Source organism: Herpailurus yagouaroundi, unplaced genomic scaffold (genome assembly GCF_014898765.1).
Source record: "Herpailurus yagouaroundi ecotype Mexico unplaced genomic scaffold, PumYag 141, whole genome shotgun sequence".
NCBI classification, from domain to species: Eukaryota; Metazoa; Chordata; class Mammalia; order Carnivora; family Felidae; genus Herpailurus; species Herpailurus yagouaroundi.
Window position 1 is genome coordinate 52647591 of NW_024412396.1, and position 25520 is coordinate 52673110.

The 25520-nt window shown below is 38.2% G+C and overlaps 1 protein-coding gene across 36 annotated transcripts in view; it reads left to right on the forward strand.

Annotated features, from left to right (window-relative positions):
• The window catches only part of NRXN3 (neurexin 3), a 1583151-nt gene that overhangs the window by 605411 nt on the left and 952220 nt on the right, over positions 1-25520 (forward strand). For 25 of the 36 annotated variants that reach the window (XR_005791087.1, XR_005791088.1, XM_040477865.1 and 22 more), the window contains 2 exons: positions 2577-2780; positions 8749-8775. Coding sequence is in view for 33 of the 36 variants with exons in the window: in XM_040477865.1 (XP_040333799.1) it covers positions 2577-2780; positions 8749-8775 (231 nt within the window). In the remaining 3 variants the exon portion in view is untranslated. The remainder of the gene's footprint in view (positions 1-2576; positions 2781-8748; positions 8776-25520) is intronic. The other 11 variants (XR_005791089.1, XM_040477870.1, XM_040477873.1 and 8 more) reach the window with 1 other exon arrangement.

A 25520-nucleotide genomic window follows, 5' to 3' on the forward strand; every position in this document is an offset into this window, starting at 1 on the left:
TACACATATCCAGAGGTATAAAAGTGACCATTACTTTTGGATTGTATTTAAGTTGAATACTTCAAAACCACCATTTTAGGGCTCACTGAATACTCTAATGTCTCTTAAAAAGGAGTGTACATATGTATGTAGGTGAGTATAGTAGAAGGTACATAGTAACAGTGATTAATAGTGTTCTTCATTACACAAACACACAAAGAATTGTGCATATTTGTATGTAGCATATTTAGAAATGGAGGTATTATCTATGTTTATATAATTTTATGTGTTCATAAATAATATACAGCTTTAAATAATGACGTGTGTATGACACAAACATATACACAAGGACACCACACTCTACCATGAGGCATTGTAGATGTGCTTTCAGTGCTTAGGAACATGGATGTGTTCATGGCAGAGCCCTCTGACAATTGGGCAGAATGGTAAAGGATATAGCTGTGAGAATCAAACTGCCGGTGTTCGACTCATAGCTCTACCCTTTGTTATCTGTGTTACCTGGTATCTATAAAATCTAATAATGATATTTTCCTCTTTGTGGTGTTCTTGTAAGCATTAATTGTCTTAGTGCATGTAAAATTCTAACAAGCACCAGGAAAATGATGAGTTCTCAATAAATTTTAGCTATCATTATTGATCTTTTGATTCTGCTCTTCCAGGAAATACAATAGTTTCTTTCGCATCTGGACCATGTTATGTTTCCCATCTAAGAATGCATCTTCATCATATGTCTTTTATTGTGGCAGTGTCTGTAACTGTCAAACCTTTATTTGTAATCTTAGAGTTTTCAGATTGTAATGTACAGCTATTAGCATGTTGTGGGTATTACCCAGGTGGTGGTTGCTCCTTGGGAATGAGCAGGTGTATTTATATTGCTTGTATAAATAGGGTGGTGGTATGATGGTGATATAGACTGTTTTGAGTACCTTCCATGTGGTTGGGCTGGTATCTTCCTGATCTGGTTTTTTTTATACATAAAGGCAGACAATTTTTGTCTCTTGTTAACTGTTAGGCCCACAACACTTAGAAGAGTGCCAGGTACACAGCATCAGAAATGAATGCATCGTGGTACTTCTCAATCCAAAACCATTCACTTCCCATATCTTCCCAAGTCCATTGATTTTATTGTAATATCAAAGAACAGTTATATAACTACTTCTCAAAATATGCTTGATGCTTTTGTTAAATTTGATAGCTTGTTTTTATCTCAGAATTCCCCTTCTGTCTTTCCTCTATGTATACAGATGCTATTTTATCTGTGACAAATCTGATGCCATCACCTCTTTCATTACAAACACCATTCATCTACCAAGAACATCTCAGACTCTACCTTATCTTCTCTACTCACCTGCATACCACAGTCTCTGTGTGGCATGAATGCCCTGAATGCCCCTGAATTTATAGATATTTCCTGGGTCGGTCATTTAACCATTTGTATATTCTAGTACAGTTACTTCCACATGCCATGTCTCCCTTCATAGCAGGGTCCTTATCTGTTTCACTTTTGAACCCTCCATAGTACATGTAGGTAGGTAGCAACTATTTGGCAACAGTAAATATTTAATGAGGGCCCAGTGAGTGCCGGATACTGAGCCCAGTGACAGGTTGGCTTCATAGGAATGTGAGTGATTATTTCTGTGTGCTCTAAAAATATTTGCTAAATGAATGATTGAACAAATGCACATTTTGAGCAGCATGGTGTTGTAGAACAGGTCCTGGCTTTGGTATTGGACATACTGGCTTAAAATCCAGGCTGTCTGACTTTGAGATGTTAACATCTGCCTTCAAGACCCTTGGTTTTCTATTCAAAGTAGGAATGATATATCCATGTTGTAGCATTAAGTGAGATGATAACATAATGAGGTGGAGTGGGAGGAAGGGGGCTCCTAAGCAAAGTGCTTGGACCAGAGAAGCATCAGATTGGGTAGAGTTTCTTCCTCATAAGAGTGCTTTTTGAATAAAATGACTGACTGTCAGGGTGTCATTATTTTTGTTGTTGTTGTTCTAGCTCTAGTCCTGTAGATCCTCTTTGAATGGGTGAAGCAAACTCGTATAGTGCCTGGCCACTAGGGCTGTTACAGGACCAGACCTGGACTGCTGCTCTTTCCTCCTAGAAGCTCTGGCAAATGTCTGCTTACTGTGCTGGTTAAAAATTGCTGTTTTCCTCCTACTCTTCATGAAATACTTCCAGGAGTCTAAGTTTTGTTTAATGCATTTTTGTTTTGTCTACAGCACGTAGAATTAAATTATTACTATTTGTGGGGGCATTTATACATTTACAAAACATCTTCATATCCATTATTTCATTTGGCACACTTGCTAAGTCTGTGAACATGGTAGGGCAGTGACCAGTGCCACTGTATGCCTTTTAAAGGCAAATAATGAAATAGAACCTCAGAGTTTAAGTGGTCTGCCCAAGGTCACATAGGTTAAAAGTGGTAGCACTGGAGGTCTATCCAACACGGGCCACCTGACTGCAAATTTGGTGTCCTCTCCTCCCTACTCTACTTACCCTGGAAGCAAAGAGAAACTCTGATATCCTTTATCCTGACATTCTCCTCCATTCTTCTTTGCAGAGGCGTCCATCTTGAGCTATGATGGCAGCATGTACATGAAGATCATCATGCCCATGGTCATGCACACTGAGGCAGAGGATGTGTCCTTCCGCTTCATGTCCCAGCGAGCTTATGGGCTGCTGGTGGCTACTACCTCCAGGGACTCTGCGGACACCCTGCGTTTGGAGCTGGATGGGGGGCGTGTCAAGCTCATGGTTAACTTAGGTATCGTATGAAGTACCCTCTGCCACTTCGTTTGGGCTTGTCTACCCTTTCTTTTCTGATTTTCATTGGTTTGATTGAATTCTTTGTTTGTTTCTTAAAAGTTAGCTGCTCACCTCTTGTTTAATAGATCAAGGATAAAACCTAACAGCAACAAACACCTTCTCCTTGTTTCTGCATGAGGTTTTGATGTCAATTTCTGGTTTCTGACAGTGGTGGTTTTTTTTTTTTTTTTACTAGATTATTTATTTTTTAAGTTTCCTTTCTTGGTTTTTTGGAACCGTTTAGCTTTGTGTAAAACACGCTACTTTGGTCCATCTTTTGATCAATCACATTGCCATTAAGTCCAACTCCTTGGTCACCACTCAAAACAGTCAAAGCTGAAGGCAGAGATAGGATAGCAAATGGAGGCAAAATGGAGGTTGGGTTTGAGAGAACTAAGCTTTGTGAGTAGGATGAGAGCTGCATTGTTTCTTTATCTACAATGACTATTCAAATGGGGAATTCTGGTGGCACTGGTATCTCTTCATACTTTAGCCTAGTGGGGAGGACAAGTCAGATTTTTTTCTGATATCCCATTAAAGAAATAATCCTATAAGTTTATAGAGTCTCTGACATGTAGAAGGAGAATGTGGCTCCTGATATGTATCCTCTTCTTCCTTCCTGACATTCTTACCCATTATCTAGCAGCCCCTTTTATAAAGATTGTCCTGTCACACTGTTATTCTCCAATTTATCTGCCCTCCTCATGTAATACATATAAATTTTTCCTTAGTATTTAAAAATTATGACAGTTTTAAATTTGCAGCCTTATTGTTCTTCCACTGCAATTACGTGTAACATATACTTTGGAAACTCCCCTCCTGATGGCCTCACATTCTCTCCTGCTACTGACCTTCTTGACTGGATTCTAATTGATCTTCTATGGAGAATGGGGACCTCTTGATTTCTGGAAGGAAAGAAACCAACCTCATATCTACTCAGTAGAAAGTCAGTGCCCTATGTCAGCAGGATGAGTAGTATGGTTGAGTTCAACCTTCCTAAGCTATGGATTTATTTGGGTATATAGTATATGTTTGGATACAGAGCTCCTTCTTAAAGATTCCAGTGGAATGGGTTGTCAGAGGCATGGAGAAGACATGATGAACAAATATACCAGACACAAGACCATATAAAACCTTAGATGGCCTAGTGGGAAGGTGGGATTTGGAATCCATACCAGTCTTACCTGCTGTCAGGTCAACTGGTTGTACTTGGAAAATGCCTACACCACAATCTTAAATATCTCTAGGACACAGAGGACTGTTTTGAGCAGTGGCTTTAGTTATGTCTTTTTTTTTCCTTCAAATTTGCAGCTTTTACAACACTATGCCCTTTTTCTTGTCCGACCTCATTTGATTTCTGTTGTTAGTGTGTCTCTTGGGTTTTTTTGTTGTTGCTGTTGTTGTCGTTGTTGTTTGTTTGTGTATGTGTGTGTTTGGTTATTTTTATTTTTATTTTTTTTATTTTTTTGCTGGATCTTTGTGTTCTTGAGTTTTTAATTCTCCCCACCATCAACCATGGTAAATCAAAAGATGGTATTCAACCCTTCAAAGGCCCAAAGCCTGCGGCCCGCATAGCAAACAGCCTTGAGAACAGAGTGTACTGAGCAGCCTGCAGGGGCTGGCAATACCCCTGTCCCTTTCACCTTCCCTTCCCTACACCATCCTCCCTACCCCCATCAAAGCAACAAAAGAGCGTGTATGACCTAAAACCAACAACCAGTAGCTGATTGTCTACTTCTCTGAAAAATAGCAGAAGACATTTTGAAAAAAAAAAAAAAAATGAACATAATGACTTAAATAGCTTACAGAAAAATATGACAATTTTTAACTCTGCATGTTTCAGAGCAAGAGAGAACCATATATATAAGGATGATTAGCCCCATGGGGCCCTGTGGAAATGTATACTGTTTTTAAACAGAAAATATATTTTTCTTCCTAGACGTTGTTTTGTAAAGATGAGAAAGCCAATGGTGGTAGGTCTCACATCTTAGGAGGAGAGATGGGGTGGAGGAAGATAAAAAGGGATGAGGAAGGAGTGGACAGATTCTCTTACACACACACACACACACACACACACACACACACACACACAATCAGAGGTCCCATGTGTATTCCTAGAAACCGTTGTTTTTCTATTTTAAACTCTGCCTCAACTATGAGAGAAGTGCTTCTCAAGGAGACTACTTGACTTCTAGCACACACTCAGTCTAGCTCCTCTGAGGTACAGATATCTTAGGCAAAACAGAGTAGGAGAACCTTGTGCTTTTCAGAAGCAATAGTGACTTCTTTTTCCCCTGAAGAGTAGGATTCACCACAATGACTGGTTTGAATTTCTTTAACTTTCTTTCAAACCTAACTTGAAAAACCTCACTGAAATTCCCTGTGCTTACGTATACAAAACTGTTCATATCCATGCTTCATTTAAAGGTTCTTCTTACCTTCCCTCCCCAAATATACTCCTTTATGAATGTTTTCTCTCCTTATTATGAATTTATTTTTCCCTTTTCATTGGAAGAGGGGAGAAAGCATCTCTAAGTAGGGTTTGCATTCACATTTATTCCACAAGAATTAAATTCAAGCTGATCAATTTGTTCTCCATTTCAATTATGTCTCTTTTCTAGCATATGCTCAAGTGATATTACAGTTTATTTCAAATTGGTCACACATATAAGCTCATAATATAAAGTCTAGTATGTATATATTTCTCTGATGTAATGTATCCATCTCCTCAATGTCAAGGAGACTAGGCTTTCCTGAGGGTCTTGATCTCTGAAGACAGCCAGATGTGGTAATAGCTGGTGTTGAAAAAGGTCCTACAACACTGCACATTTTTAAAAGTTGAGAGATTGGCTACTGATCAATCATATTTTGATCTCTTACAATTAAAACATATAATAATTTCATTATCATAGTATATTTAAAGATTTAAAAACCTTATTTCAGTCGCCCAGTAACTTTATGAGATAAATCATGCAAATGTTTTTATGCTTACTTTTACAGATGTGAAACAAAGAAATGTTTGACTTTTCAAAGCTAACATAAAAAGTTGGCATTGGAGTTGAGCCTAGAACCTGACTTTCTAAAATGCTGGATCAACATGGGTTATCTGTTATCCCCACAGCTCAATACTGTGGATCAATGACGTGGTGGTCTTGATGACTGCTTTCGTGATGGTTACCTTTTAAACACGCACAGAGGGAATCTTTTTTCCTTAGTGTCTGGTTTGGATTGAGCCATATGGCTGAAAAGTCAGTCAGTATTGACATCTCATTTGTGGCCCTTTAGAATCCTCAGCAGAATGCCAGCAACGCTTCTTCAGTGGTGGAGGCTCATAGGGAGGCTCATGCAGTTTGGTTAATTGCATTCCAATTCTCCAGATGTTCTCTCTGGCAACAAAGACTTATTGACTGCCATTTACTCCGTACATTGTTGAAGACACATTCACCTCTTCCGTGCTCTCAACCCAAAGCTCATCAATCTAGAAAATAATTTCTCTTCATTTACTAAAATAAAATAGAAAAACCTAAATTAAACATAATGAACAGCACAGACATACACAGACATGCATATACCCCTCAGATACCTTGCCAAGGCTAAGGCAGAGGTAGAACTTTGGCTGCTACTGAAGAGAGGTCTAGAGGATGTTGCTTTCCCAACCCAGTTCCAAAGATTCACTTTTCATTGAAAAATACACCCTCACTATCAAGACCACCTTCTCAGAACCTATGAGCAAGGCACTGGGGTACATATTTTTTTTCCCCTTGAACTACTTATTCTTCAAGTAAAGAATCAAAATAACCCATCCCTTCTTGACTTAACCAGTTGTCTACCATTTTGAAAGCTCCAGTTCCTCACCTTGCTTTAGAGACACCATTCAGTTCATGGAACCATTTGAGTGTAGCCAGCACCTCTCCCTAAACCAGGTCCTTGTCTAAGAATACAATCTTCAACAGCATAAGAATCCAAAGAAGAGAACCACTTCTTATTTATAGTTCTCAGGTTTGCTGCTTTAGGCCCACTCTTTCTCTTCCCTTCTCTCTTAAGCGTGTGCATACACCTGTTTCTCCTGTCTCCTTAGTACATCAGGAAGGGACATCCCTCCAGCTTTGCCTGATGGTAGGTGCAACGGGTAGCCGAAGCCCCACCCCTTCCTCCCTACTTGCCCTCCTCCTTCCTAGTCCTCACCAGGGGCATGGCCTCCTCTGTTTGGTGATCGTACCGGTTGCTCCAGGGCTGTTTGCTCCCACTTTTCTGTTGCGGTTGACGACACATGACAAACCTAACCGCACGAAACCAAACCCAGATTTTTCTCAAGAGATGTTCTTCTGGGGAACAAATAAGCATCCTGCCTCCTTCCTCAGAATGAGTGGGTGTCATATATTTCTCCTCTCTGGATTGCACACAGTTTCGTTCTGCCCTGTCCTTTGCCACTGGTTCCTTTTTCACTTGCTTTCTTAAAATCGTTTACTTTGGGAAATTCAAATGGTGGCATTATCCGTGAAGAGTCCTCCAAACTATTGGTTCAACTTTAGGCAGAGGAGCTCAGTTTCTAACTATTTTTCCCTGTAACTTTTTTTTTCCTTTTCTTGTTTTACTTCTACTTTTTAGTATCTAGCTTTAAACTAATTGATATTGGAATTCCCACATGATATATCAAATTTATCTTCAACTGGGCAACTTTGTAACAATTAATCTGAGACATTTTTTAACCATTCTACCTAATCCCCTACCAATAAACATTGACTCTACTCAAAACCTTTTGTGCTGGATGTCCACGACTCTAAAGACATACTAATAAAAGGATAGATACTCTGATCTCTGGCATAGGATACCCTGTCTGGTTACCAGCACTGGAAAATTAGCCACCCTTTCTTCCCTTTCCTTCCCATTAAACAATAAAAAAAAAGAATTTTCTCCCCTCAAGATGCAGAATCATAGAATGAAATAGGTAGGATGTCAAAGGTGCCTGAGACCTCCTCCCCATATACCTGTCTCGCCTTCTCCTAGAATGCTATAGGCACGTGATTTAGTCTGAGCATTCAGGCAGGAAGACGGAGATGGGCTTCATGAGTGGGTTGGTCTGGGAGCCTTTGAAACAATAGCAGAGAAACCAGTCAATTGTATTACCATCATACAGCTCCTTTTACCCTACACCCAACCCCACCTCTCTAAAATCTGGGATGGGTGTTTGTGCGGTTAGCTGTTTGCAAGTGGCCATTTTATGACAGGAAATGACCAGGTGGTATTAACCCTTTCCTTATATCTAGGGATAACGGCAGCTCTGCCTATGCAAATTTTTAGAGCATCTGGGGCCCAAGCAAAGAAGAGGGTGGAGGGAGTTTGTTTTTAGAAAAAGAGAAAGGGTTAAATACTACACTGAGAAACTTCATGAACAAATCTTTTAAAAAATTAATGTGTCAGATTGGTAATATATCTTTGGAATACTAATACAAAAATTGTGTCAATGCTACTTTTAAAGGCAAATTTTGAGAAAAATCATTATGGGGGCAATAGAATATAACCTGCATTTGGTGGGGAAATTTTTGCATCATTTTCCAAGTTGAACAAAATTAATATTTCAAAATTCAGGTTTGAAATACTTTATATAAATGAATAGGTTTTTGAAAAAAAAAAGGAACAGCATATTCGGTGTCTATTGTGGATATATATGTATATCAGTATATATCTCTATACATATGTGTATATATATATGTGTGTGTGTGTATATATATATGTATCCAACTTTACTAAATAATATACTGTACATATACACCCACCCTTAAACTTGTACATACTGTATATATATAAAATGGCCACATTTCTTGCGTGTGTCTGTCCCCGGAAGGGTGGACTGATTGTTTTTGGATGTCTGCAGCTGTTACCTTGAAGGATGCGATTTCATCTTTCATTTATTTTTCCCCATCTAGACTGTATCAGGATAAACTGTAACTCCAGTAAGTTTTCCCTCAAGTTTCATTTTGTTCTTAAAAAAGAAAAAAATTGGCTTTATTTTGTTTACTGTTTTATGAGCTGTTTTTTATTTGAATTATTTTATGTTCTGACTATGGAGTTGTGGGGGTGGGGGAGCTGGGGTTGACCAGATGAAGGGCTGGTGAGGGTAATGGGCTGAGTGTGGCTCAGGGCTTGGTTTCTGAACTGGGGCGGGTCCTCTCTTCTTTCCTTGCATTTGCTTTTTATGCAGAAAAGGAGGAAAGGGCACCTGTATAAGCAAACAACTTGAAAATGAAATAAATGGTAATTTGTTGTTTTGGGGAAATAATCCTCAAGGGTGGACCAAAAAAAAAAAAAAAAAAAAAAAGTTAGAGCAACCAGAATGCACTTCTCCACTACCAAAAGCTTCAGAAAATAATGGCAAAGTTCATGACCCAGAAGGTGACTGCCAACTCTGACGTTTCTTTCCTGGCATTTATCACTGTAGGGATTTTTTTTTTTCTCAGAGGATAGGCAAAGCATTGTTCTTGGTGATAATGTAACATTTTAACCAAAGACTCGAGACACAGTCTGGCTCTTCTGAATGAAAAATTGCAGCCTATTATTTTTACTTTACCCCATTCAAATATTCTGGTTCTTGAAGAAGAGTGTTAATGAAGTGCAGGCTGAATATTACTTACGTGTTTCTTCTTCTGCCTCACAAAGGAACATTAACTGGAGTCATGAGGTAGGAGAATAGGAAGGGAAAGAGGAAGGATGGGCAGAAAGAATGTTTAGTTGATAAAATAAATAAAGGAAGAAATATATTTTGAGTCTTATAGTATATCAGTTAAGACAAATAACTAAGGTAATTAGGGTAATTAGCTATAATAAACAATCCCAACATTTTAATGGCTTGACAAAAGAAAGATTTATTTTCTTGTTCAGGCAGAATTCAATGCCAGTGACAGCTCTCTTCAAAGACATAATTCAGGCATCTAGGATTCTTTTATTACCTGGGTCTACCACTTTGCAGTTCTTCACTTGCAGCCATATCCATAGGGTAGAGAAAAAGAGTTTGGATGGTTATGCATTTTGTTTTTATTGCCTTGCCTGTAAATGATTTACAGTATATCACTTCTGCCCATATGTTGTCAGATATGACTCCATCCAAAATGCAAAAGGAAGTTGGGGAATATGGTTGTCCTGTGGACCCAGCAAGACAAAATTAGATTAGTTCAGCATCTAACACACATAATTTTCAGTATTATCTCTTAATTTTTTGCTTCTTTCCTTACTGGGGTCTTTCTGTAGGAAAAGAATAAAAAGGAAATAATTCAATTTTTATATTTACTTGTTTGTTCCATCACATTAGATATTTTATAGGTGCTACTAGTTTAACCCTCTTTCTTGGGAGATTATTTCATCAGGATGACAAAGTAATAAAGTCCAAATCCACTTTCTTTTTGTCTTTTTTGGGGGGGGGAGGAGGGGAGGGAAATGTTCCATGTAAATTAACAAAAGAAATATAAAAAAAATCGATATAAACAACCACTTCCTAAAGTAGAGTGCTTTATGCTTGTCTTGGCGTCACTTTCAGCTAATAAAAGCAGTGTCCTATTTTGCTGTGTTTAAACATTTCTAATTAGCCAGAAATTTCTCATGATATTTAGATCATTAAAGGCCTAATTGAAGCATCCTTTTTTTCTAAAGACTGGTGTTTTCTCTTTCTTTTAAGCAGCTTTATTGAGATATAATTTCCATACCACAAAAATCATCCACTGTAAGCTTACAATTCAGTGATTTTTATTAAATTTATAGAGTTGTCTAGATACCACCACAATCAAATTTTAGACCATTTCCATCACTTCCCCAATTTTCCCTCCTGTCCTTTTGCAGTTACTCCCTGGTCTTACCCTTAGCCCCAGACAACTACCAGTTTGCTTTTATCTCTATAAATTTGCCTTTTCTGGGCTTTTCATATAAATGGAATCATATAATATGCAGTCATTTGTGGCTGGCTTCTTAAAAAAACATATATATACATATATACATATAACAAAAAACAAAAAATCATATATATATGTACATATATACATGTAACAAAAAACCATGTATACATAAATGCATACATATACACATATATATGTATATATATGAAAAGTTTTTTTCATTTGCTTAATATTTAGAAGGAAATAAGATGGAGCTGAGCATGAAGGTGGAAAAATCTCATTCAAGGTTGAATCTGGCGTCTTCTGGCATAGATGCCTATTTGCAGAACAGAGAACTGAGGCAGTTATTTGATCAGAATATCAGGATTTGCTTTTTGTGCTCTATCCAGACTTTATCTTGTAAGTAATTCCACATACTCCATCTGATCAGCCATGAAAAGTCATCGTAAGACAAGTTCCAGAATTCTTTCTTCTAGGAAGACAATACCTCTTCTCCAGGTCATATATGCTAGCAGGTTTTCTAAACCTGATAAAAGATTTTCTATTCGGAGCCACCAAAACTATCACTGAGAGGAAGTATGTCAGCAAAGATGTGTTCCCTACTTTGATCACAGTATAGAAAGAGTATAACTAGTTTTAGTTCAATATTTAGATAAAGAGCCAAGATTGGATTTTGGAAATCAACTTTGAATTCTTAAGATAAAGCTTTAACATGCTAAGGAAGTTAATTTTGGCTTGAACATGAGAGAATATATAGTGCCCACTAACTGAACAGTGGTTGAATAGAAACAAAGGAAAATAAAGCTCGAGTCCTTTAAGCTCTTTAGTGCTGAGGCATGTAGATGTGTACTGAGCGTAGTGTAGAGTCACAAAGTAAGAGTGTTACATTTTCTTAAAGTTAATTTTAATTGTTGATTTGGAGTAAAACCTTGAATTGAAACTAAAGTGATATATTATGCAGAAGAATGCAAATAAATGTGAATCCTATTTAGTTCATGAATTTTATGTTATAAGAAAAACTAAGAGTCAAAGACCTGTCATTTTTATTATGTATCGTCTCTTTTCCATCCCTGGCATTATTGGCACTTGGGTGGAAAAGTATGAGAAGGCTATGCAACTGAAACTGGTACAGGTAATTAGAACTCCTAAACTCCTCTCCCTGTGGACTAGATGTCCGAATTCATAGTTCACTCTATTGTAGGATCTCAAGTTGTTTCCATGATAGGCGTGCAGATCTTTCTTCTTAAGCAGTTATTGGGATAAGGTTTGATTTGTATCCTGAGTTTGAGAGAGAGGAATTTTCCTCTTTTCTCTCAGTCTTGTCTCCAGGTGTCATTTCAGTAGAAGTCAGAGGGTGTTATTGCTTACATTTCAAAGCAGAGTTTCCCCTTACCCCTTGAAGGGACATGCTGAATCAAACTTTGACCATGTTTGAATGTGAGGTCGTGAACTTTTTGCAGTAATTCTTTTTTTTTAGAATGCCTGTCCCCTGGAAAGTCAGGTAAGATACAGAATGACATCATCTATGGGATTTTGTTTTTCTTCCTCTGCTGCAAAACATTTGGGGAAATGGCTGTTTCCAGGGGTTGGTGTAACACCCTTTTTAATGGAGAAAAGAGCATGGAAAAGAAGGATGATCTAGTATAAGGAGAAACATTGGGCCAGGATAGAGGACAGTGATCTTGAGAGAAAAGCCTCTTCTTTTGGACTTTGTTGGCTGGTCCTTCTGTCAGTGACTTTGGCCCACCTCCATGCTGAGGGTTTCCAAGAAGAAGAAACATTGTTTTTAAAACAGCTTCTCTACCTTCCTTCCTCTCTTTGTCTTTTCCAATTCCTTGTCTTTCCACCTGGTATCTGTGGATATACTTATCATTACTCATTCTAAATCTTGCTACCCCTGCTTTCCAAATCCTCCAAGAATACCACATCATAAATTCTTCTCTGGGTTCTATCACCAAATATATATTAGTGTACGAATCAAGGTCTTTGGCTGAAATTGGGACATTGTTGGATTTGGTTCAGTTGGCTGGATTATTCAAAAACATATAAGGAAATTCCAGCTTAGAACATACTTTAAAATGCAAAAGATCAACAGAGTTGGCAGCCATCATGGTGATTGAACTGTTGGGTGGCCTGAAGCACTGCTAAAGAAAACAGGGATGCTTTCTGGGGAATTTCTGGAGGAAATCACCTGTTCCTATGGTTCCAGTTCTTTGAGGCTGGCAGCACCCTAAGAACCATGCAGTTTTGAAACAGGTATGGACTTCTTATTGGTCTCATGGATGTTTGCTCAAATCAAAGTATGGAAAAAGGTTGGTTGTTCTTTACCTTGTCTGATTCTGACTCTGTCGTACTATTTCCTAGCCCCTAATTTATTCTCTCCCTTTCAAGCCGTGCATAGCATAGCTTGAATAAATATAGTGGACTTATCTTAATTAGGTATGAATTTAGCATGAATGTATTTCGTGAACACATATAAATGAATATCAATTTCATTCTTTTGTTTTTTTTGCCTTTCTGTTCTCTGAAAGGCTAATTCCTCTGTGTATGGTCATTTTCTCAATCTTTCTAAAAAGATTCACCTGGAAATCGTGAGTTTGTGTACATGCCTAGTTATTTAGGCAGACGTAGAACCCCCTCCTCCAACTACTTTGAACTTGAAGCCTCAATTTATCTCTAACAAGGTTCGTTTTTTCTTCTCAGACATAAAGGAGAAAAAAAGTAGAGTGCCATGCAAAAAAGTATATTGACCTTAAAACACTCGAGTGTCGCACTGTAATCATGTCAGAGAACAGCTTTGGTAATGCTGTCCACTTCCATAGACTCTGTTATCTTTGGAACATCATAGAAATGCACAATTATATAAGAGCTATATGAAGATAACATCACAAGGATATGATACCTCCAAGTCATACCTCCACTAGTATTTACTAAATATTCCTTCTCTTGCACCTGCTTGCCTAGCGCCTGGTTTTTGCCTTTTGCGTTAGCTTCTGTGCCTTGGTCTGTTTTTAAGCAGACTCAATTTCCAGTGTTTTGGCCAAGTCAACAGCGTGTGGGTGTTTCTTGCTTAATTTAGGCATAGCTTAGTGAACTGCAGTTTTTTAAGCTAGACTTTCATTTTTTTTTTCACTTCCTTTTCCTCTTTCTTCCCCTCTGTATGTTATCAGTCTATGTGGCTTTATCTTTAGGTCTGGTATATCTAGAAATTCCAGAGCTGACTTGTTTAGCTCATCTCTTTAATTCAGAAATTCATACCTCGGGTCACCCAGGAAGGCTCACTTCTTCACTATTAAAAGTTTTCTGAGAAGGAAATTCTAGAACCCTCTTTGGTATTTCTTCCAATATGTGGATAACCTACCTGCCAGTCATTTGCCTGGCCATATCACTTCTCTTAGAGTTTTAGCGGAGATGGAAAATCACAGAGCAAGATCTTCTATATGAAAATGTATTGTGTATCAGACTATCAACATCACACCTGAGATTCTATTTCCATACTAAATGATTATGCTTACTTTTCTACTTTTCTCAAAATCTTATTTTAAAAAAGTATATAGGGGTGCCTGGGTGGCACAGTCGGTTAAGCGTCTGACTTCAGCCAGGTCACGATCTCGTGGTCTGTGAGTTCGAGCCCCGCGTCGGGCTCTGGGCTGATGGCTCGGAGCCTGGAGCCTGTTTCTGATTCTGTGTCTCCCTCTCTCTCTGCCCCTCCCCCGTTCATGCTCTGTCTCTCTCTGTCCCAAAAATAAATAAACGTTGAAAAAAAAAATTAAAAAAAAAAAGTATATATAATTTTGTTTCTCTTGGGAATGTTTTATATTTTTTATAATGTAAAAAATTGTACTGGAACAAATGTAAAGTAAAAAGTCTCACTCTCATCCCTATTCCTAGAGTTCAAATTCTCTTTCTCAGAGGCAACCAGAATTACCAATCATTTGTATATTCTCTCAAAGATAATCTGTGAGTATACAACATAGAGCTGTAACCATATTGTACCCCTCCTCTTTTCCCTCCTTGTCCTTCTTGACACGGTATTTAACACATTCTTCTGAATCTTGTCCTTTTTCACTTAAAATGTTTTAGGGACTGTTTCATCTAAGAATATTAAGGTTTCCTTTGTCATTTTTTTTTAACATTTTTCATTTTTGAGAGACAGAAACAGAGCATGAGCAGGGGAGGGGCAGAGAGAGAGGGAGACACAGAATCTGAAGCAGGCTACAGCCTGTGAGTGGTCAGCACAGACCCCTATGTGGGGCTTGAACCCACCAACTATGAGATCATGACCTGAGCTGAAGTTGGATGCTTAACTGACTTAGCCACCCAGGTGGCCCTCCTTTATTCTTTTTAATAGTAACATAATACTGCATTTTATGGAGATATTATAGTTGATTAAATCAGCACCCTGCTGATAAGCATTTATTTTTATTACTAATTTTTTTTTAGCTTTTCACTACTACAAAAAGTAAGAAAATGCATGTTTTTGTTTGTTAGTCTTTGCATGCATGTACATGATTATCTGTTGGATAAATCCCTAAAAGTGGAATTAACTAGGTCAACAGATAAGTGCATTACAAAAGGTGATAGATATTGCCCAGTTGTCCTCCAAAGAAGTTGTACAGATTTACATTTCCACCAGCTATATCAGCTATAAATGAATGTTTGTTTCCCCTTACCCTTGCCAAACACTGTATAATCAAGCTTTTTATTCATTTTCTCAAAACAGCTCTTTAAAATGTTGCTGTCACATATTCCATTGAGAGCCACTGTCACCCATACATCTTTTCCATCCATCCTCTCCTTCAAGTGTATGTAGGGACCCTTGTTATTAGAAACTTTGGTGAGGACTTAGCCCAGAAATCTTTCAACAGAAATACACTGCAGCAGTATTTCACATCTTGTTTTTGTTTTTAATCTTGTTTTTGTTTTCTAGGAAGCAGGGGTGTTGTAGAAAGATGGCAATGTGTTATGGTAATTTTGTGTGATTTCCCTCTTATACTCCTGTTTATCTACATTAGAATCCCAGCAATGAGGTGCTTTAGTGCAATTGCCAAGAGCAAGGAGGAATCTGGAACCAAATAGCCTGGGTTTAACCCTTGTCTCTAACACTAATGATCTATGGGTCTTTGGACAATTTATTTCAGCTCTCAGTTTTCTTAGTTGTAAAATGGGCATGATTATAGGATCTGCTTCTCTGAACGAGAACAGAACCTAGAACATAATATGTGCTATATGTGTGGTGTGGTGATGATGATTAATACTGTCATAGTATTATGGCTGAAAAGATGATCTTTTGAGAACTATCTTTGTCCAGGAATGGATACCTACATATTCCTAAAACCGTACTTGGTAGCTTAATAGATGCCTGTAAATTAAGCATCCTACTGTCTCCAGTCAAGTACTCAGGACAATAGTAAACACTTCAAGGCCATCAGAGTTGCATTGGATTTTGCACCAGTAATATTACTAATAAGACTATTGATGAGACCATTGTGAGGTCATACTGGGATTTTTTGTTTCCATTCATTGCAATTTGGTAAATAAAAACTTGATCTTAACCCAAAACTAATGAAAATACTTTGACTTCATGAGTTCTTCTGTGTTTGTTTCTGGGAGTTTGACATCATTAAAAAAAAAAAAAACACACTTAATAGTGTTCTAAAATGAAAATATTATCTGTAAAATGTACAGGTCTGATTAGATGATATCATCACATTTGTGACTTTAATAACATCTAATATCAATTTCATATACTCTAAATGGGAACCAAAATAAAATCTAATCAGAGAAGTAACAGTTTTTGCAGCAAGGGTATAGGTTTCTGGCTAAAACATTACTGTCTGTTCAACTTCCATGGCACATTCCTGTTATGGCTTTAAAAGTCAAATTCATGCAGACCATAGTTAGAAAGGAGAGCTAGTTCACCAAGAGGAGAAAAGAGTCACCCTCTTTTTAGGAGATCTGGTATTTTAGTTTCAACCAGTTTGTTGAAGCCTAGTGTGATGAATCAACATGTTAAAGATTCACACCTGTACCTTTGGGTAACTAAAATCACACATATATGCCATACAAAGGCTGGTGGCTCAGTCGTTATCAGATCTGTATGTGATTCATATGTGATGCCCATTAATGGAAAAGTAATGACCATTTAGCAGTTAGAACTGTAGTACAATCCATCCCCAACTTCTAGGAATGTCCTTTGAGAGCCGATTAAAAGAGATACTAACAGAAGAAACTTCTCCTTCAGTGGCTTTAGCTAAGGCCACTTTTTCTCTGATTTAAAAATGGTCCCTGGGCTCTAGGATACAAATATATCACCTTTTGGTTTGCTTCTATTATGTAGTGAGCTCCTGGTTTAGAAAAGTCCACTAAGGACGGGGCTTTAACAGTTTTTGTTCATCTGGATTTTAAATGGGGTAAACAGATTGGGATCAAGTACCCCGTTAAAGAGTAGATAGGAAGTGAGAGTGACACAGTAAATTATAAATAAGTGGCTTCCAAAAGAGAGTGTGTTTTGTCTCATCAAAGGAAGAAGTAGAGGAAATAGCAGAAAAGGAGAAAACAGATTTAAGTTAACTGTTAACTCAAGAGTTAACTCAAGGGGCGCCTGGGTGGCGCAGTCAGTTAAGCGTCTGACTTCAGCCAGGTCACGATCTCGCGGTCCGTGAGTTCGAGCCCCGCGTCAGGCTCTGGGCTGATGGCTCAGAGCCTGGAGCCTGTTTCCGATTCTGTGTCTCCCTCTCTCTCTGCCCTCCCCTGCTCAAACTCTCTCTCTCAAAAATTAATAAACATTAAAAAATTAAAAAAAAAAAGTTAACTCAAGACCTCACAAAGTATAAGCAAAGTTAATAGAGTTATTGGATTCTAGGAAAGATTGCTAAATGAAGGAGTAGAGTTTCTCTAAGCATCTTAAAAATAGGCAAACACCTTGCAAACCTAGGAATAATCTTATGTGAACTACCCAGACAAGAGAGGCTATATAGACACCTAGAAATGTTTACAAATCACAGTTCAGGCCATTGTACTTAATTGTGTTAAATTGGTGTCTGTAATTTGGACATAAGTGCATACATATAGTGGTATCTTATGTCAGCACAGTCTGAAATTTTATGCTGATATTTGCCACTGTTTGATTTTCATGACCTAAAGCTACTTGGATATAGGATATGCTCAATAAATACTTAGGTCAATGAGGTGATGAAATGTGCCCATCCCTCTACCTTAATTTATTATTTATATAAATACTCTTCGTAAAGGTACAAGCTGAAAAACTATGACTTTTTGTCTCATCATTGTTAAAGGAAGAAAATTAACCAAAGAATGAGTTTGGTCTCTTACCCTTGAAGCCTAAAAGAATACATATTACTTTCTCTGTAAAATCAGAGATTTCAGAGAAAATGAAGATTTTGGTGAAGTCTTATTTGGCCAAGTTTTGGTTGAGATCAAGAAAATTTCATAAAGCAAGATAAATGTGTATTAGTAAATATTGTATGTTGTCACTCTTCCTTGTTATTCCAAAAACACCCATTGAGAGTTAACTGGATTTTAGATGTTGATGCCAGTTTTAGGGGTTTATACTATGGATTTCCAAGGAAAATGCAAAAGGAATGCTTATATATATATTGGGCACCCTCCCCCTTGTTTTCATTTTCTTTTTCTCTAGAGAAATTGGAACTCAGGTGTATGCACAGATGGCTCCTGGCTTACAATAGTTTGGCTTATGATTTTTTTTTTACTTTATGATGGTGTGAAAACGATACGCATTCAATAGAAACCATATTCTGCATTTTGATGTTTTCCTGGGATAGTGATAAGCAGTATGGTACTCTCTTGTGATGCTGGGCAGTGGCAGTGAGCCATAGCTCCCACTAAGCCATGCGGTCACGAGGGTAGATAAGCCATACACTTACAACCATTCTGTTTTTCACTTTCAGTGCAGCATTCAATAAATTTCATGAGATATCCAACACCTTAGTGTAAAGTAGGCTGTGTGTTAGATGATTTTGCCCAACTGTAAGCAAATATTCTGAGCATATTTAAGTTAGGCTAAGCTAACCTGTGATGTTTGGTAAGTTAGGTGTATTAACTGCACTTTCTATTTATAATATTTTCAACTTAATGATGGATTTATTGGGATGTTCACCCCATTGTAAGTTAAAGAGGATCTACATCTCTACAATCCTGGGGTGTCCGGGTGGCTCAGTTGGTTAAGCGTCCGACTTTTGGTTTTGGGTCAGGTCATGATCTCAACAATTTCATGAGTTTGAGCCCCACATGGGGCTCTGCACTGACTGTGTGGAGCTTGCTTTCAATTCTCTCTTTCTCCCTCTCTCTCTCTCTACCCCTCCCCTACTCATGCCATCTCTGTCTCTCTCAAAATAAATAAATAAACTTAAAGAATTAAAAAAATCCAGATGAATTTCTCACAGATTTTGTTCAGGGATGGTTCATTTCAACATTTCAGTTCAACATAATAGTTTCTTTTGTTCACAATTCATTTGACCCTTGAACAGTGTGAGGGGTAGGGGTTCCAACCTCCTTGCAGTTGAAGATCAACATATAACCTTTGACTCCCCCAAAACATTACTATTAATAGCCTACAGTTGATCGGGAAGCCTTATTAATGACATAAAGAGGAGATTAACACATTTTCTATGTTATATGTATTATATGCTGTATTCTTACAATAAAGTAAGCTAGAGAAAAGAAAATTACTAAGAAAATCATAAGTAAGAGGAAATATATTAACAGTAGTGTCCGAGAAAAAAATCTGCAAATAAGTGGACCTGCACAGTTCAAACCCATTTGTTCAAGGGTCAACTGTATATGTGTATTCCTTGTGTTGAGGTCCTGCACACTGGTATCTGACCACTTGCTGGGAGCCAAGTGAGGTGAGTTCCTGCTCTCCTTTCAACACCAAATATTTCAGACACTAATTTTGAGTAAGAATGGTGTTTGTTTTCCTTTCTACTTTTGTACAATTTCTTTTTGTACTCTAATCCATTTTATTTATCTAATACACAATAAGATTTACAAGGTGACAAGTTTAATAAGTATTAGTGTTAGGCACAGTTTATATTTTGAAAGTTAGGAAGGGCCACTTTATCAGTGATCTGTACGATGTGCTAACATTATCAACCAAACTCTGCATTCCTGTTTGGTGAGAAGATAAATAAATCAATGGGTATACATCCCTTTCATTGTTCCTAAAAATGCATATGTATGTGTGCATGTGTGTGCAGGTCTGTGTGTATTCTAGTAGGTGTCAGTTACATGTTACAGAGGAGAAGGTTTAATTTGAATTGTTTCCAGAACAATTAGCCACAAAGTGTAAGTCTACCTATTGATTCAGAGCATCTCAACAAACACAGTTTTTCTCAACTTCAGCACCAATTTTGGGAAGAAAACTTAGAGACCAGGAGTTGTTGCTTTTAAAAAAAATGGAGTAATTTGCTGGCTGTTCTGTTGACCAAGTGACTAAAATCACGGAGCTTTCTAACATAAAGATTATTGGAAGATAGGGAAATAAACCATAAAGGGATATATAAATTTTCCTTCCAAAAATAAAGTTCAGAGTAAATCTGATTATATAATATCTGAACACTAAAAGATTACACCGTTATCACCAAAGCCTTGTGCTGGCACTTTGTCAGAAGCAGTGTTCAAGGTGGCCCCTGGAAGGGCCCTCATTAGAGAGTAGAAAGCAAGAGAAAATATCAAGGGGTAAAGGCAGGAGGTATGGAGTTTACTTATAATGATCTAATTGTTCATCTTCCTGAATAGCTGATGTTACATTGCAGTAGAAAGAGGTTAAAAGGCATATGTGTTTGAGAAGAGAGACAAAATGTATCAGAGATCATGTCTCCTGAAACAAAGTCCTGAATACTTACGAGCTCAGGATCTTCCCAAGAGACCTGCTGGAGCACATTTTTTAATATCAACATATTATAAGTGGGAAACCAAGGCTTATGGAATCCAAGTGCATCGCCTCAGGTCTCAGAGTGATTAGTAACAGGCATGAATCTTCATAAATTTCATTTTCTGATTCTTTCTTTAAAATTTTTTAATGTTTATTTTTGAGAGAGAGAGAGAGAGAGAGAGAGAGAGAGAGAGAGAGAGAGACAGGTGCGAGCAGGGGAGGGACAGAGAGAAAGAGAGACACAGAATCTGAAGCAGGCTCCAGGCTCTGAGCTTTCAGCACAGAGCCCGATGTGGGGCTTGAACTCACGAACCACGAGATCATGACCTGAACCGAAGTCAGATGCTTAAACCGACTCAGCCACCCAGGTGCCCCTCCGTTTTCTGATGCATAATCAAATGAACATTCTATGTCACCTAAGTCACACTATCTTATAATGATACCACAGGACATTTTTTTTTCTTCAGAATTAGTAAAAAGAAAAAAGAAGGAGTTAGGGACCACTGCAAAGGTACAAATTAGAGAGGATATTATGACCTAAACTCTTGGATGTGGTAGAAACAGCCACATGAACAGAATGAAATTTAGTTCTGAACCTTGGAGATGACAAATAATATTGGTATTATCCACAAGTGTGGGCAGGTTCAAATCTGTAGCATAAACAGAGGGCTTACTCCTCTGTTGCAGGGGTAATAAAGAGGAAGAAAACTGGAAACACTGAAGGGAGAGGGAAGAAGGCCCCCTTATTTCCTGTGAGTCAGTTTCCTGTGATAGTCGGGGAGCCCTTTTCCTTCCTTCCATCCCCAGAACCTGAGGGAAAGGAACTACTCTCATGGCCGGAATGAGGATGCCCACAAGAGTGGGATGGCGAGAGCAGCAGGGACAAAAGGCTCGAAAGGAGCAAAAACGGCAGATGGCAGCAACAAATGTGTGCAGGACAGGCAAAGAGAAAGAGAAAGGGCACACAATATCCCTTATGGAGCAGAAGAGCAACGTGTCTTATCACTGTAGAAAAAATCAGTATTTTTCTGATCTCCCAGAGAAAAAGAAAATGCAGAAGAAGATGAAGACCGTATGATGAAGCCACTGGGCTAGGGAATGGTTAGAGAATGCTTACAACTGTCTTGTGAGAAGGAATTAATATTTGAAATTAAACTCACACGACGTACCTGTCAATAGTTGGAACATTTAACAACTGTTTTACTCACGGATTGTTATTTACAGGCAAACCCTTTTGATGAAGGAACCCATTAAAAAAAAAAAAAGGCTTACCAATTGTCAGGAATAGAAATGCTAGATATTGTAAGACCCAGGTACTTATCCTTAGCTGAGTTTATCCACACCTTTACACACCTGGTAAAGAAGTGTGAGGATCTCACGATTAACATCTCAAAGGCATGAAAATTAAATACCAAGTGAAGACACTACTCCATTCTTTCCCCTCCAGATTTTCCCTGAACCATTTCCTCTGTCACAGCAAAAATGGATGCTAAGTCCATTCACAAGGACATATGCAATAAAATTTTGAAAAGCTTTGCTCTTATATAAAGTGCATCAACTTCACGGATGGCTACTAGTTTTAGTAAAATAATAGCAAAGATGGAGTGTTTTTTTGCATGCCAGGCATTGGGATGAGCAGTTTGCTTGCATAATCTTATTTAATCTATATTCCAATCTTATAAAGTCGATGTTATCTTCATTTTAGAAATGAGAATTAATTATGCAAAATGCTTGCCCAGCTTAAGATTCAGTCTTTTGATCCCAAAGCCACAGCTGCTCGCTGTGGCACATAGTGTCTCTTCTGCTTAGATGCTGCAATGTGCATGCTCAAATATAAGCAGTCCACCACCCAGGACAAATGCTGATGGTCCCCATGCAAGATGCCCTTCTAGTCACCAGTAGTTCCTGTTTGGTTTTTAGGTTAATCTTTCTGTAACCTTGATCTTTTCCACACTCAGGCTTCCTTTCCTCAGCTTTATGGGCACATTAGTGGCCCATTTTTGTTCATAACTAGTGTCTAAGGCACTGTTTAATTCTATGACTGAAAGTTCCTTAGCATTTAGGGATGCCTAGGGGATGAATTAGGAAGTATCATACAGGCATGGAGATGACTAAGAAGGGAGCAGTGCTAGAATGCTGTAAGTGATCATAGCTTAGTCATCTGTGTGCCCAGTGCTTTGTTGGCCATCCTTTTGTAATATTGGTAGTCCTTGTTGGTTTTTTTTTTTTTTTTTTTTTTTTTGTCTCTGTTGTACTCTTGTACTCTCGTCTTAGCAAACAGATTGTGGTCACTCAAATTTCCTGAGGTCTCGTACACTTCTCTTCCTACCTTCATGCTTTCTCTTATGCTCTAGATAATGTTTCTCCCTGTGTCTGCCTGCCAACGACTGCTCATCTTTCGTGACAGCTCAGGGATCACCGCTCATGAGAAGACTTTCCTTTTACCCCAGGCATTTCCTTTTGTCCACCTCTAGGTTCCCAAAGTACTCAGAGTACACATCTTTCAGAACTTACCACATTGCTTTGTTTGCCTCTCAATGTGTCTCTGGAGCCAATGACTGGACTCCTCACAGTTCAGGAAAATGTTCCATTTATCATTGTGTCTTCACTGGCTAGCACAGTGGCTGGCACACATACGGTTGGAATTAATGCACATTTATTGAGTTAATTAATAATGATACACTTGATGGCTTGACACTTTGGGCCACAGGAGAAATCCACGTGGATGAATACAGATTTCTTAGGGAAAATTTTTCAATGTTTGCAAAGAGGGAAATCTCAGCAGATCATAGCTTACCATGATAAGGACATTTGTTCAACTCCTACAGAGAAAATATGCTTTTAGAAATCCTTACTAAATAGTGATTAGAAGGCTAACATTTAATGTGAGGAAATGTGATTTCAAAGCAATATGATTCTTCTTTTGCCTAAATGGCACTGGTTCAAAGAGATATTTAAGGGGGTTCCTGGGTGGCTCTGTCGCTTGAGTGTCAAACTTTGGCTCAGGTCATGATCTCACAATTTGTGGGCTTGAGCCCTGCATTGGGATCTCTGCTGTCAGCCCGGAGCATTGAACCTGCTTTGGATTCTGTGTCTTCTCTCTCTTTCTCTCTCTCTCTCTCTCTCTCTCTCTCTCTCTCTCTCTCTCTGCCCTTCCCCTGCTCATGCTCTCCCTCTCTCAAAAATAAACAAATATTAAAAGAGAGACATTTAAGGCACAGCCTACCTTTGTGGAGTATTGCTTTGTACATGTCAAAGTGTGTTGCTTTTATGTCTCATCTATCCTGGATGAAAACCTTTCCTCTTTCCTCTACCGGTTTTTATAAGCCTCTGTAAGCTTCAAACTGATCCTAAAGAGAATAAGGAAGATAACTCAGCAGAAAAATGAAACAAACACAAACAACAGCAGCAGGAGGAGTGACAGCATTACATAGTGCAGAGAACAGAACTTTTGGGCTCAGTTACACCTGCTCATTAGCTATTAGTCCCAAGGCGATTCCTCTGTGCCATCATTATTATTAGTAATAGCTGTGACATCATTTGATGAAGAAGAAAAATATTTGAACAGAAGCCTAGCTCCCAACCATGTGCTTTCCATCCCAGCATTTAAAACAGCACCAAAAAACCAGCATCGTCCTATGGCCTGGTATCTTATGGCTTGAATTGCTCATTGATCATTTGAACTTGGAACAATAGAAACATCGGTTTTCCAGGCCTCCTAGCTACTTGTCTAATGTTTCTGATTTGTCAAAGGGAATTGCTTCCTTTGTAAAATATTTTATAGAAGGCAGGACAGGAATTGGCATTTGAAGAAGTGGAGTGTACCCAAGATAGCTTCCAGGGTTTTTGTGGCGGGGTTTTCTGGCAGCCAGTTTAGAATCTTGTGTGCAATTAATTCAGGACTACCTGCCCTGCTCCAATTAGGGTCACATTATTAACAGGGAGGGTCCTCACCTACCAAAGTCACAGGGACCAAGGGTTAGTTTAATCCTAGAGGGGTTAAGCTGTCTCTGGTAAAGTTTAGTGGTACAAGTGATATCCAATTATGTATTTGCCCATGATGAAATATATCCAGAAGAAATAAAAACAGCAACAAACTCATATGGGCTGGCATTTAATGAGCATCTATTTTGGGCCAGGTAATATTTTTAGTTCTTACGTATATTATATCCTTTAAGCCCTACAAGAATCATATGTGGTAAGCAGGGCCATTTATATAATTTGTGGGGCCTAGTGCAAATGTGAGCCTCTTGTTCAAAAAGTAGGGGAAAATATTTCCTTTTTTTTTTCTTCTCTCAACCTATTAAGGTGATGTGTTTTTTTTTTTTAATTTGCTTCTAACATGTTCCCTCCAGCATGAAGATATGCATGGAGTGAGTATAGACCCTCAGAGGCCCCCAAGACTTTACCCCATGACTCTGCAAGTTGGAGCAGAAAGTAGCAGCAGTTACTGGGTGGAGCTGGAAACGCAGGTGGCCAAGAACTTGTTCTGGGGAGATAAGACCACTTGTGAACCAAGTTTCCCATTGAACTTCACTTATAAAATGCAAATTCAATTCCTTAGAATTCCCTAAAATTCCTAAGAATTTTAAGACAGTGATTGCAGAACCTTGAACCCTAAACCTAAAGGGTTCTGTGTGACTGTACTGGTTACATACTGTACAAATAGATATTATTATTTGAATTTTACAGACAAGGTAACTCCAGTCATCAGAAAGTAGGTTTTTTGTTTTTTGTGGCATATTTGTCCATCCTATAATTACTAAAACGTACTGTGCCTATCACATACATCTTGGCTTGTTGTAAATCTTGGTAGACTTAATCCTGCATTTTGTAAATTCCTAATTGCTCCTGAATGTCTTTCCTCAAGGTCAAGGATAAATTATGAATCCTATGAATT